Here is a 13,741-nt window from a genome sequence, read left to right as displayed (position 1 = left end):
CTGCCCTTGGGACCAGTCTTGTTCCACAGGCCTGAGAATTTCAGGACGGGATTTCTGAAATACACCATTTGGCTACTTTGAAGTGCCAAAAACTCATGTGATAAAAATGAAGGTTAAAAAGCCCACCAAAGAGGCACTGGTGTTGGAAGTTATTTTAAAATACACGTAAGCCTTCCAACTTCCTTCTCTGATCAAATCCCCCTACATTTTTTCTAAGCAGCAGCTCAGAAATAGCGAACACCTTATTAGTCAAAAATCCTTGTCAGGTGGCACTTCCAGAGATAGGGGAAAATGAAACAAAGACAGAAGGGTTAAGGGCTTACAAATGAGCCAACACAGAACTGGGAACAGGACCAGGAACCTGTCTCCAAAGCTACTTCTTGTTGAGACCACACACTTGTTACTGGGCTCCTTCCATTGAGGACCCGGCAGGGACAGAACACGCTAGCATTTATTACCCAGTGCATGTGCTCCATTGGTATCAAGCTCTAAAGGAAAGCAACAAAGCTAAGCAGAACAGCTCCCCTTCTTCTCAAAGAGAACCCCCAAAAATATACCTCTGGAAGCGCTCTCAGCCTCGATGGGACAGCCACTATGAACAGCCTAGACAGATGTGTTGCAATGGGATGGCTAAACAGATGGTACATTGCAGAAGACATGTTAAACTTAGTATTTGATTTCCGTAGTTGCACTGATGCAAATCATGTCTTAATGTTACATTAGTGCTTGCTCATTTATTGTTAAGCAGTACTTTCTTTACTGCATACAAATTGGGCAGAGGCAGGGTAATTTACCACCCGACAAACCTTGCTTCTTTTCTCATGCTTTAGATGGAGATAAGAGGTTTACACTGTCAAAAATCATTGCTCCTACAAAAGGGCCGGGAAACATGAACTTGCCAGAAAAACTTGTTTTTTTTCTTTGAAGTTAGTCTCCAGCAGAGCTGTTTTCACTCTTTGCTTGGAAAGTCAATACACACCAAGTGAAAAACAGAACTGTACTCTTCAGAAAGAGGTCAGGGCACGGTTTCAAAACAGACACAAATTGCCTCCAGTTCACACTGGGAAGACAGTTCTGCCCTTCTGGCCACGCAGGTCTGCCCTGTTCCCTTGTCCCAGCACTTGCAGTCAGGGCTGAATGGTCAGCCAGGTAAGAAAGGTGATCCAAATCCTCAACATTTGTGTTATTCAAGAGGTTTTTGCTACTGTACAAACAACAATGCAGAAGGGAGGCATGAGGAATATGCAGGTGGGAGGTGGAGAACTGACCCCGCTCCATGATGAACTTAGGCCAATTATGAAACTGCACCCAAAGAAACATCTCATCTCTACTGTACCTTTGTAGCTCTACAAAAGATCAGACCCCAATCTCAGAAAGAAGAGTGTGCATTTTCAGCTTTAATTCAAATGCAAGTCCACTTACAAGATTTTTGACAAAAGAATTTTTGCTTTCTATTGTCATCAGTTATAATTACAAGTGACAAAACGAGCCGTCTATTTATCCATTTTAATGTTTGGTATTCTTCCTCGAATCTACAGCACGAGCAGTCACTTTGGAAACATTACAAGCAAAACAATCCGCTTAAAAACCAGACAAGAATCAGGAGGGCAGGAGTAGGACAGGATGAAGACATGAAACTGCTTCTGGAGGGTGGAAAAACATGCTCATGAGGGAGACCAGACTCTATGTCCCAGACCCAGAGTGTGGGGAAGACAACAGGACTGCCTGCTACAAGCACAGAAAAATTCAACATTCAAGGTAAAACGATTAGTATGGCAGAACGTATACAAAGAATACACACACACACACAGAGGATAGACTAAAATACTTGCCAAGTATTTTATAGTATTAGTAGAAATTATTTCATAATATAGATCCTAAATATGGATCCTGAAGTCAATATCCAAAGCTACTCTATAATATAACCAACTGTGGTTCTGCACAACTTCAGCTGCAGCCAGGAGTGGCCAATTGCTTTGGAAAAGTGCCAGAAGGGATGAGCTAGAGCCTGAAGTTTCATCTTAGACACTGTTTTCCTCTGCTATAATAATTTGGCTTGAAGACACAGACAGAAGAGCACTCTGAACAGTATAAATAACAAAAGAAAAAAGAAGGAAGCGCTTACGAAGTTGGGAGGGACCCTGCCCTAATCTGCTGCAACTTTATAGTGATGGCGAAGTGCTACAGAGAGAAGTCCTTGTGTATTCATCCACAAGAGTACACTGCAAAGGGCAGAGATGCTCAACACCAATCTAGACATGACAATTTTTCTCTCCCACTAAACAAATAACTCCTGTCTTTTTCCATCTCAACACTGACTTGGAAATTATGATTCAGATACCAGCTAGCTATAGATTTGGGGATAGTGAATGAAGCCATTCTTTTGAGTACACTCAAATTTACCAACTGTATATTTAAAAAGTGCTTGCATGTGTGAACAATCTTGCAAGTATTTTCAGAACAGAAGAAACAAAGGCCACTAAACTACAGCACACTGAAGAGATGCACTATCCATTTTAAAGAGCTGCCTGCAGTGGAAACTGCTTCCATGTCTATACAATGGAGACAAGGCAGAGGTTATGATTTGACTAAAGAAAACAGCCTTTGCTGATATAACCTGTTGTGTTGTCCTGCCATCACGAACCATGGGCATGCTTGCAGCTCAGTAGGTAGGTCAGTTCATTATAATGCCATTACCGGCAAACATGTGGAAGTATCCTTGGGTGGGGAAAAAAATCCAAACGAGTCATCTCCCCCATGCAGAAGAGGCCTAAACTACATAATTGTATTACATTTACTACAATCTTACTCAAATGAGATCCTTTACTAGCTGGATGCAAGGGGAAAGACAGGCTGTCACAGACGGACGCTTTTCATATATCTGGAAATAATCACAGCACTGTCTTTGTTTTTCATACCCGAAAGGATTTGAGATCTGAAGGTAGCATCTGAGTAATGCTAGGATAAAGGCCAGCTGTAATGGGACCATGATAAGCAACGCCTGTCTAACACAAGCTTATGAAGTACGCTTTTAGACCTTTCGTCAGCCACCCCCTGTCCCTGCCCCCCTCCAAAAGGGCTGAAAGCTTCTGAAAAAGCTAATTGCCAATGCTGAACTTCAATAGCCCTGTGATGTACAATCTTGCACTTGATCTCAGATTTTCTTCTTGGCTTTCCAGTCCCACAGTTATGAAGTATAGATGAAGCTTAGTCAGAAGAAGAGAAACAAGTATAAAGATCAGTAGCAGAGATCAGACTGCACTTCCAAGAAAGAAGGCTCAAGGAGTTGAGGTGGCTGGAAGACACAGAAGGAAAGTTCTGACCTAGTAAAAACAACAGCAGCAAAGCCTCCAGAAGGGGTAGTATCTTTTATTCGATGAGCTGATACAGTTGGAAAAAATGGACAGGTTTTCCAACCCAAGATAAACCTGAAGACATGATTGTGTATCTAAAAGCCTACCCATTTTTTTCCAACAGTATCAGTCAGTCAAAAGATATTCCCACCCCTGCAAAACCTTGCTTCTCTTTATAACTTAATGCTACTTACTCGCAGACTAAGGCAGACAAGCAACAGGATGCACCTTCATGAATACAAAATGTTCTATACTAAGTGGAAACAAAGGGAGGTCTGGATGAAAAGAACAGCTATGTTACTAAATTAAATACTCCGGTATTCCGAAGAGGACTCCCCTAAAAGAACCAAAATGTCCCAGATTCCTCCTTTTGGGGCTGGGGTTGTGGGGGTGGGGTGCCAGTGGGGAAAACGAAAGAAGTCCTGTTTTGGAAGAACTGTTTGAAAGATTCCTGGAAAGTTCAGATTCTCTTTTCTTTTGCTAGCCAGGGACACACTGAACTCCCATCATCATCTGCATCATGCACGTAACTGATGTAATAACACGCATGTGCTTGGGCAACACAGAACTATATTGGAGAGAAGAGAGAGAGGCCTCTGTACGTTTTATAACGAGAGATTCCAACTCTTAAGTTACAAAAGTACTTCAATCTCAAATTGTCAACAGATTGAAAAACCAGCCTGAGAATAGTTTGCACTGTAAACTCACATTACTGCTGCAGCATAGAAAAATATTTTTTAGTGTTACCTTGACTTCTCTCCTAATCTATGAAGGCAGAACCTTGTTAATTTGAGATCTCTTTCTTCATACTACTACATCACATTGAATATCAGTACTGTATTTGGATGATACCAATCCATTTCTACCTTAGTTTAAGATACATCTATGAAGGTAGACTTAAAATTTCCATAAAACTTGTTCTCAAAATTCCAATTTAAGCTTGAAACTGAATGAATCTAAGAAACAATATTCCTTCATGGACTCATTCTTATTCAGTCTCAAACAATTTCTCCGCTTCTTTAAAAACCCAGAACTTATTTCATTCTGCTACAGCACCAGCCACCATTTTTCTTCACCTAGTAGGTAACAGCAAATGTAGCAGATTACACCACCACAGCAATACTGAGTAGGAAAATAACGTTATCTATGCCTGCCAGAAATATCTAGAGAGCAGACCAGAACCAGGTACATCCGACAGAAGTCTGCACCCCAGAATTTCAGATGCAACTTATAGGTACTACAGCTTCCAAAGAAAATTCTTAATTGCCATCTACATACGCTTTTGCACACTAAGTTCCCTGACAACAAGAGTGAACCATGGGCCTTACTTCTGTATAGATTATTGGCCTGGATACAACCAGTTCCAGACTGCATAGAAGAGGTTAAACATCTAGACAGTAGCTAAACATGCACCTTCACTGGGCATCTCCACTGCATGAAATTAACTCCAAGTAGGACCTACAAAACCCTCAACTTTGAAAAATACCCATGTTGTATTAAACACCACAAAGCAACAAAGAGAATGCCCTTGTGTCAAAGAGCTTATAGCAGGGACTGACTATATTCAGCATGTTTGACAGAGAATTACTGAGAAAACCAGCTGCCTGGAGGTTCTTCCACACAAAAATACCTTAACTTCTGTCTGCTGAGTCCTCTGGTCGTAACTAGTCCACAAAAATAACAACCTTCTAACTACTGTAATCTTCAGTAATTCTTTAGCTTAAATGGCAAAGATTTGTGCTTTTGAGGCTGAAACTTAAAGTTCAAGTTCTGCCAGCAACTACCTGTGGCACTCTACTTACATACACAGTTATAACAAAAAAAACATTTGCACTTTCACTTCTTCAGTCATTCTTTTTCTGCTCATTAGACAGCCAGCAGTGCTGTCATAACTGCTTTTTCTCCCATGCTTTTCGATTCTAAGATATACACACTCCAAGAGGATGCACATGCCCACTGCCGTGCCATCAGATGTTACACCAATACAGTTGGGTAAGGAAGACCAATTCTACATAATGTTACCACTTAAATATTTCACGGCTCAACATGCTCAAAATGTCGAAAGGATCTTTAGAAGTAATACATTGAGAGGATCAGCATCATTACCAACACCATGCTGGATAATCCATTTTGTTAATTTAGCATTTGTATAATGAGAAAAATACAGATCTCATAAATGAAGAATCACGTAACCCAATTGTAATAAACTGGTTCAAATGCTATTCTACGCCCAGCCAATGTCAGGAAGAGTTGTGTGCAGGATGACTCGAGAATGAGAAGCTATGTTGCAAGCACTGCTCTCCAAAACTAACTGTGTCCTAATGGAGAATGCAGATTTCATCTTCGGGCAAGCTCCTCTCAAATCTTTAAAATCGACTTGATTTCACTTGCGATCCTTTAGAACGACCAAAAACCATTCATATAAATAGAAGGAAGTCTCAGTTTTTTCCTGAAGCTTCCATTTGCCAAAAGATCTCTGCTGTGGTCCAACAGACCATACAGTGTACAGATGTGCGTACAGATGATTTCAGGCAGATGATCAGTTGCATAGCTAGCTTAGATGCTTAACTGTGCCCTACAGTACATCTCTGCACTCCCACTCCATTGCATATTAATTTAAACCCCCCCCAATCCAAACACCCTCACTGCAGGAATTCACATGCAACCCTAGTATTCAATGCTACAAGGCTTTTGGACTTATTCTTGCAACTTCTACCATGATGCAATTTGAAACTGAAGAGACCAACTCCCAGGGATTTCATTTGCCCTAATTTTTTATTCCCCTGTTAACACAAGGTATAAAAATCCTCGCTGGATTTACTGACCTCTCATACTATTATAAATCACTTAACCAACCCTCAGAAATAAACTTGCATATGGAAATGCAAATCAGGGATTACTGGGGAAAGGGAGAATTCAGGTGGTGCACAAGTCATTGGAGAATCTATCACAAAAATAGTGACTTGCAGTACCTGGTCTGGCATGTACCATGGCCTGCTATTACCCTCAGTGAGCTCCAGCTATTGTTTCAGTTTCTACCACCACCGAGCATTAGGTCCGAAAGAGTCTGACCTGGACATGTGCGCAGCTAGGAATGTGACCCTTCCACACATACGTACTACTTTCTTAGCAGAAGGAAACCTGAGCCGTTAAGATATCATGAGAATATACTGCAACTCTATCAGACATTTCTCAAGCAGCAAAAAGAAAACGTTAACTACCCAGGCTTCAGTTGCTTAAGACTCAATATTTAACTTATTTCACACCCAAGAGGCTAATTAAATGATTGTTACCCTGTCCCACATCAAATATTCATCATTCCTTGACATGTGGAAGACAGCTTAATTGTGTGGCTATGTATTTGTTTCAATGCTAGCAGTTTCCTCTCTGATCATGGAGGTTATAATGTTGTCTGCAGGTACTGCAATAGTGTCTTCTTGTGAAAGCTAGACAACAAGTAGTCTTAAGAAGTAACTCTAAGAAAAAACACCTCCCCTCAAACTGCACACCTATAGGAGTACAAATATAACACCACCTATGAAAGAACCAGTTAAGAAAGTGACTGTCAGCCCTAGTCACATTATCTAACAGCATTACAAAAATGTCACACATATCATTGGAACACTTTCTCAGTTGTAGGTGACTTTTGTGCACATCAATTTATAGCATGACAGGATTTAGATATATTGCAATCTGCTATAAACACACGCACCGTTGTTAAAAAAAAACACCTGTAGGCAACCTCAAAAAAACCCTGACCAATAGATATTACTGCTTCAATACCTTTTTTTCCTTATCTACATCAAAAATTACTGGGTCCCCAGCTTAGTTAAAGGCACCCAGTTTAGACTGAAGGCCACCAAGACACTCAAAAAATTGAACTCCTTGAATTTTTTCTTTCAGCCCACATGTGTTTATTATTGAGTTCATATAGACTCACCTTAGTCCATGGATGTGCCTTAATCTGAGGGAATTTGAATTCAGTATAGTTTGGATTCATTTCTCTAATTTGCTCCCTTGTAGGCGTTCCCAGAACCTAGAAAGTAGAGAGAAAAAAAGGCAAATTGTTTAGATGTGCTTCAGATTCACACGGTAATGAAGAGCACAATATAGCCTATTACACATTGAGACAACTTACCAAAGTCAATCTGTGTAACTAGTAAGTTAATATAGTGTTGAGAACATTAATACTCCCTGCTCAAGCAGGGTCAGCTGGAGCAGGCTGCCCAACACCATGTCCAGCTGGCTTTTTAGGATCTCCACAGAAGGAGACTTCACAACCTGCTCCAGTCTTTGACCACCCTCACAGTAAAAAAAGCATTTTCTTGCATTCAAATGAAGTTTCATGTCTTTTACTTTGTGCCACTGCCTCTTGTCCAGTCAGTGGGCACCACTGAGAAGAGCCTGGCTGCTGCTTCTTCATTCCCTCCCACCAGGTATTTATACACATTGATGAGATCCCCTTGAGCCTTCTCTGCTCCAGGCTGAACAGTCCCAGCTCTTGCAACCTCTCCTCATATGACAGATGCTCCAGTCCCTTAATCATCTTTGTGGCCCTTGCTCCAACTTCAGTAGTCTCTTGCTGGCAATGCAGCTGATGCTCCAAGCCCAGTGTCAAAAATTTAATAATCTTCCACAGTTTTTCACAAAATTCAAGCATCTTTCCCAAACTTAGTGATATTTCAATGGGGAAGAGAGTTTACTCTAATTAGACTGTTATAAAACAGTACTGCTGAACATATTCAGGAATTGCAGCTCACTGCATATGGCTGATTAAGGATCAGACCAGTAGCACAGACTGCATTTTACAAGTCATGAACAGCAGCCCTCTGACGAGCTTAAAAGATCAGCCAATTACTGCTGAGGTGAGACAGAGAGGTTTCCCCCAGCCCACCAAACCGTGTGGGTTTTGGTGGTGGTTCCCCACCCTAGTATTTTCACGTGGAAGATAAACTTAGTTTAAATTTAACCTGGAAGCATCTAAAATACATACCACCCCTGGTTTACTTTCATGAATTTATATTTCTCATTCCCAGAATCTGCACAAAGTTATTTATACATGCAAATTAGTTGTATGAGAAATAACACACAATCACACATCTCTTTGTAGGGGTGGATAGATTTTGAAAGGATTCCGGAAATCCCTTCAGGGAATAAGCCAGACAATACAGCATTAGTGTTTTCTATTCAGTTAGCGCTAAGCATGAGAGAGTTGTTGCCTCCTACTTATATATAAAAACAGCAAAGCACGTTCAAAGAACCCCATTGTTTTCTGCTTGCACCCAGTTGCTGGGTATCGCTCTGTTCTGCAGAGAGAAGTGAAGGCGGCAGAGGAGTCGCTCCTTTATGCTGAGCTGAGGTTCATCTTCCTATAGGAACCCTGTAACCTTGCTACTCTTACCCTGTGACAAACCTCTCACCATATAGATTAGCATAATGTTATCACCTCATCTCATAGACTGCACTATCACTATCAGGAAACAAGTGATCTACAGCATGACGTTAGCACTCCACCTTACTGCTTGATAAAGAAATATTTGGTTACATATTCTGGTATCCGTGAACATTTTCATTCTGTTAGAGGAACGGAAATTACACAAATGCACTCTAAGGAGTCAGGTAAAAGGGTAAAAGAGCAAGTTAATTGCTGTTTAATTAATTTGTGCAACAGAGAAACTATCATCAGGTATTATGAAAGGAACTTGGTATCTCTTTATTATTTAAAGTATGAGCTGTACGACAAAACTAAAATACCTACCCACAAAGCAATCTTTTAAATAAACAGCAGCAGCAGAGGAAATAAACCCTGCAACTTGCTCAGACAGTTGCTTCTTGGATAACAGATTTAACTGACAAGTTGTACACAACGAATGATCACGTAACTCCTACCTTCCCATTGCTAACCAGGATTTAAATCCCACCTACTCTAAAAGCCAAGGGTTACCTTCAGAACTGACAGAAGATTTTTCTGTGCATGTCTGAAAATGCCGGTTTTGCTGAGGTGGTAGAAAAGAGGGTGTTTACAGGATTCCATACGTTTTGCTCAACTTTCAAAGCAAAAAAGGGTTGAGAGAAAAATGTGCCCCTTCCCTGCTGGTCTTCCAGCTGGCTCCCCCCAGAGCACCGGCCACCCAGCTGCCAGCCTGCCAGGATGGCAATGCTCTCAAAGCTTTGATGACCGCTGCTCTCAAAGCTTTCCACTTCTAAAGGATGAGGGGATTTCACACCTGCAAATATTATTTTCAACCCAATTCAGGATAAAAGCCATTTTCAAAACCTTGGAAGTTTCTTGAATTAGTTAAATTAACCTCCTGAAAAATTATGGATAACTTGTATTGCTATCCCACCATTTCTAAAGGCTAAGTTTTCAGGCCGCCCTAGTATGAACAGGACTTCTTTAAAAGCACGTTTACCTTCTCTCCCCTTTTCCCCCTGAAAAAATTCCTTTAATAGCCTTCCTAAGAAGAGGCAAGGACTAGATTTTTTTCGATAGCCAAAATTCAGGAAACTGGCCGAGTTCCCAAAGCTGCTCAGAACAGGAGCCTACACAGTGCAAGTTATTTTTAAAGACTGCCTACAGCATCAGAGAGAATTCAGATTAGATAGGCAAGGGCAATTTCATGGAAGGACCCATGGACAATATCTATCTATACATTTCACTAAAAACACAGCTGTAACTCCAGATGATGGGAGGACGCAACTCCTAAGCTCAAGCACAGTCATCTAAGCAACACCGCTTAAGGTCTCATTGAAAGCTTAGAAAAGAAGGTGCTGAAGAGGGATCATGCCAGCTGAAAGAAGGGATTGCCTGACCTTTCAGTTACATCGCAGCCTTTGACACACAAAATAACTGTACAAAAGGAAAAGTGACTTATAGTAGCCACTCTGTATTTACTTTGTTCTCTCTGGATTATAAAGCCAGATTGAGCTTTCAATTTGTACTGAAGGCAGATTAAGGCAAAAAAAACCCCAACAAAACAAAACACAAAAACAAACAAACAAAACCCCCCAAAAACCCAAAAAATGCATACCACCACACCCAAGAAGAGGAAAGGAAAGTAGATAGGAAGAATAATGGAAGTTTTAAAGACTGTTTCAAATTCAAATCACAATCCAGAAGAAAAGTGTGAGATGAATAAAGTGATAAGCTATAAAACTGTAGCAGTACTTGACATATCTGGAAGAGGTCCTGTAGTGGACTTCTCCCCGCCCCCCAATGCACCAACACTGTTTGCTACATGATTTTGAAATTGTACCTCACTGATTCACACTGAGTTTTCAGTATATTAGGAATACAATCGAGTAACCCTGGTGAGTAACAGCAATCATTCAAGCTATTGCAAAAATTGAGCAAACCTCGTCTTTTAAAAAACTCACATATGTGACTGCTCTTTCCATTTGAAATGCAAAGGAGAAGCATAAATTACTTTCCACATTTTTGGCAGAGTTACTCCCTGAAACAGCTGCTCTTGCTATACCAACTCTGAAAATACTATGGAGCAGATGTTCCCTGGAGAGAGGTTTCACAGAATGGTTGAGGTTGGAAGGGATGTCTGGAGGTCATCTGGTCCAACTCCCCTGCTCAAGCAGGGCCAGCGAGAGCTGGTTGCCCAAGACCATGTCCAGACAGCTTCTGAATATCTCCAAGGATGGAAACTCCACAACCTCCAGAGGTTGTGTTCCAGTGTTTGACCACCCTCACAATAAAAACTGTTTTCTTGTATTCAGATTGAATTTCATGTGTTTTGATTTGCGCCCATCGCCTCTTCTTCTGTCACGGGATGCCACAGAAAAAAGCCTGGCTCCCTCTTCTTTGCACCTTCCTGTCAGATACTTCCATACACCGATAAGATCCCCCCTGATCTTCCAAAGGGTCCAATACTGAATTATTCAGGTCTATGCATATTAGCACATACTATTCTACTTCTTGTGAACAGTCTTATGAAAAGTGACATTGTTAAGGAAAAAGTTGATTTTTTTTTTTATTGGGCACTTTTTTTTTTTTAAAAAAGAAAGCCAAAGCAGAGTAAATACTAGAATAATACAAATGTAGTTGTCTGATGGAATCAACTGTATCTGGAATGAAGACTAAACTTCTGAATGAATGAAGGGGGTCTATGTGAGACTACAAGAGATCTTCCTGCAAGTGAGGCTAACAGGTCAACTAGTCTTGCTCTTCATTCCCTATTGTCATCATCATCTCTTAAATAAAAATAAATAAAAATAAACATTATCTACTAAGATTAACTAAAGAATACACTTGCTGAGAAGTCAGAGATACTGCTCTGATTCTCTTAGGACAAAAATTGAACGCAGCAGGTTTCACAAGTATTTTCTGGAATGTTTGTCCTTGACATTAATCTGTAATAGATGAAGCTCCTCAAATAATTTTTATTTCAGGAACAGGGTTTGTGAAGATAGGGTAATGGTACATATCTCAAGCAATTAAAGGAAAGCTACAGGCTCCCAATAATGCCATCCTTAACAAACATGAGGAAGAGATTTCTGAACCTGGAATAAGCCCTGCATTTGATTACAAATACCATAAAGATCTTCATTTTATGTCCTTGCAATCGAATTTCTATAGGAGAAAAAGATGGATGATATTCAGCTCCAAGAGACACCTTAGTTATACCCCAATACTGAAGACAACTGCTGTCCACACCTGGCTTCACCGTGCAAAACTGCACAGAGTTATTTATGAGACCAAACCCACACCATTGCAACACCAGAGGAAGAGGAAACTGGAAGGGTCTCAACAAACCCCAGTGGAATAGAGACCCTTTCCGACAACCATTGTTACTGCTAAACCTTTGCCAAAATGTAAAAATCAGTTAAAAGCATAGGGACACCGAGGGTTCAGAAGCTCCGGCTGGTAATGACTGAACTAGAGAGGGGAGAAGGTGGTTATTAAAACCAGAAACTTCTAGAAAGCCATGCTTACAGCAGCGTAATGCCTTCCCCGGGAAAACCGTGCAAGTTTATGAGGAAACGTGCTCCAGAAAGTCTGGTGTGTATGGCTTACCAGATGGCATAATTAATGTTTCTGCAAACATGTCTGCACCTCTTCAGAAAGTTGTGAGAGGTGTGCCAAATAGTTACTTAAAAAATTCACGGTGCAGCCATCTCAAGCAGTAAACACGGGTCAGCTTTGAAATAATACTTCAAGAGGTCTGTGGTAGAAAATAAGCTTACCCATTTTATATAGACTTTCTTTCAAAAACACATTCTTGTCAAACAAAGTGAAAGCCAACTAAATATAGAGATTTCTTCTATTCGCAAACACGAGAGCAGCTATACATCAGGAATAGGAAGATACCCATTGTCACTGCTGACATGAATATAATTGCTCATCAACTTTTTACACTGCCTGCAAGCGCTGGAAGTGGCAAATTACGTGAGGCACAGGAACAGCCAAGTTGTGATGTGGGGGGACATCAGAAAAAAATGCCAGGAGACTTCCCTTACGGGCAAGGAGAGACGACCCACATGAAGGCCCGCGTCAGGTGCAGGTCCTCAGCACAGGACCACATCTAATAAAAAAATAACATGCTCTCCTACTGCTTTTTCTCCTGGAAGAGACAACTCCTCTCTCCCCATTAACTACTGTGACTGAATTTATTTTATTTCAAAAACTGAGCCCAAAATAGTACCTTAACATTTGAGCATGAGCCATATATTATAATTGCAGTCTATACTTAGCATTCGGCTCAGTAAAACTGTCAGAGACCAAAAAGTTACATATGGGCAGGATTCCTGATACTATAGAACTTGTCTTAAAACATTTTTTCCCCTTGCCTCATTCCTAACCCAGAGAACCATGGGAAGCAGGTTTTATTATTTCTCCTAAATTACCATGAAATGCCAGTTTTGATGCAAGGAATAATCACACAGTCCAGGAGGAGCCAAAAACACTAAAACAAACAAAAAATACCCCCCACAACCCTTTCCTACAGTTTTCACAAGTTAGTTAATGCATCTCAAACTCTAGATTGCAGCATATGGAAAAAATATTTCTGGGAAAGACAAGGCAAGGCAGATTGACAGATGCTGTTCTCCCTCTGTCCCAGGGCTGCTCAGACAATTATTGCTGCTTCATTCTTCTGACAGATACGATTTTTTTTCCCCATTTTTGAGGAGAGTAGGGGGAAGGTAATAAACAGAACCTTTCAGAAGATAATTATTATCTTAGAAACAAAACCATTAAGCTTCCGAGATTCCCTTTTTGCAAGGGGAATAAAGAGTAACCGCTGTCTGCAGGAAGTGTGGTTGAAGATGTTTTAGTTTGGAGGGGATATCCCAGCCAGTTTTCCCTTGCAGGGCGCTGCAGAGCTCGGGGGGAGGCACGGATCCCCCACCTCCCAAGCTTTCGCAGGGGGCACGGCAGC

The 13,741-nt window shown here is 40.9% G+C and overlaps 1 protein-coding gene across 4 annotated transcripts in view; it reads right to left on the bottom strand.

The window, feature by feature from the left end:
* Nucleotides 1-13,741, bottom strand: part of GSK3B (glycogen synthase kinase 3 beta) — a 151,810-nt gene that overhangs the window by 20,568 nt on the left and 117,501 nt on the right. For all 4 annotated transcript variants that reach the window (XR_012676275.1, XM_075166488.1, XM_075166473.1 and 1 more), the window contains exon 8: nt 7,294-7,389. Coding sequence is in view for 3 of the 4 variants with exons in the window: in XM_075166488.1 (XP_075022589.1) it covers nt 7,294-7,389 (96 nt within the window). In the remaining variant the exon portion in view is untranslated. The remainder of the gene's footprint in view (nt 1-7,293; nt 7,390-13,741) is intronic.

Source organism: Calonectris borealis, chromosome 1, assembly GCF_964195595.1.
Source record: "Calonectris borealis chromosome 1, bCalBor7.hap1.2, whole genome shotgun sequence".
Classification (NCBI taxonomy): domain Eukaryota; kingdom Metazoa; phylum Chordata; class Aves; order Procellariiformes; family Procellariidae; genus Calonectris; species Calonectris borealis.
The sequence above is the reverse complement of the archived record's forward strand: the minus strand, read 5'-3'. Positions and strand labels throughout refer to the sequence as shown.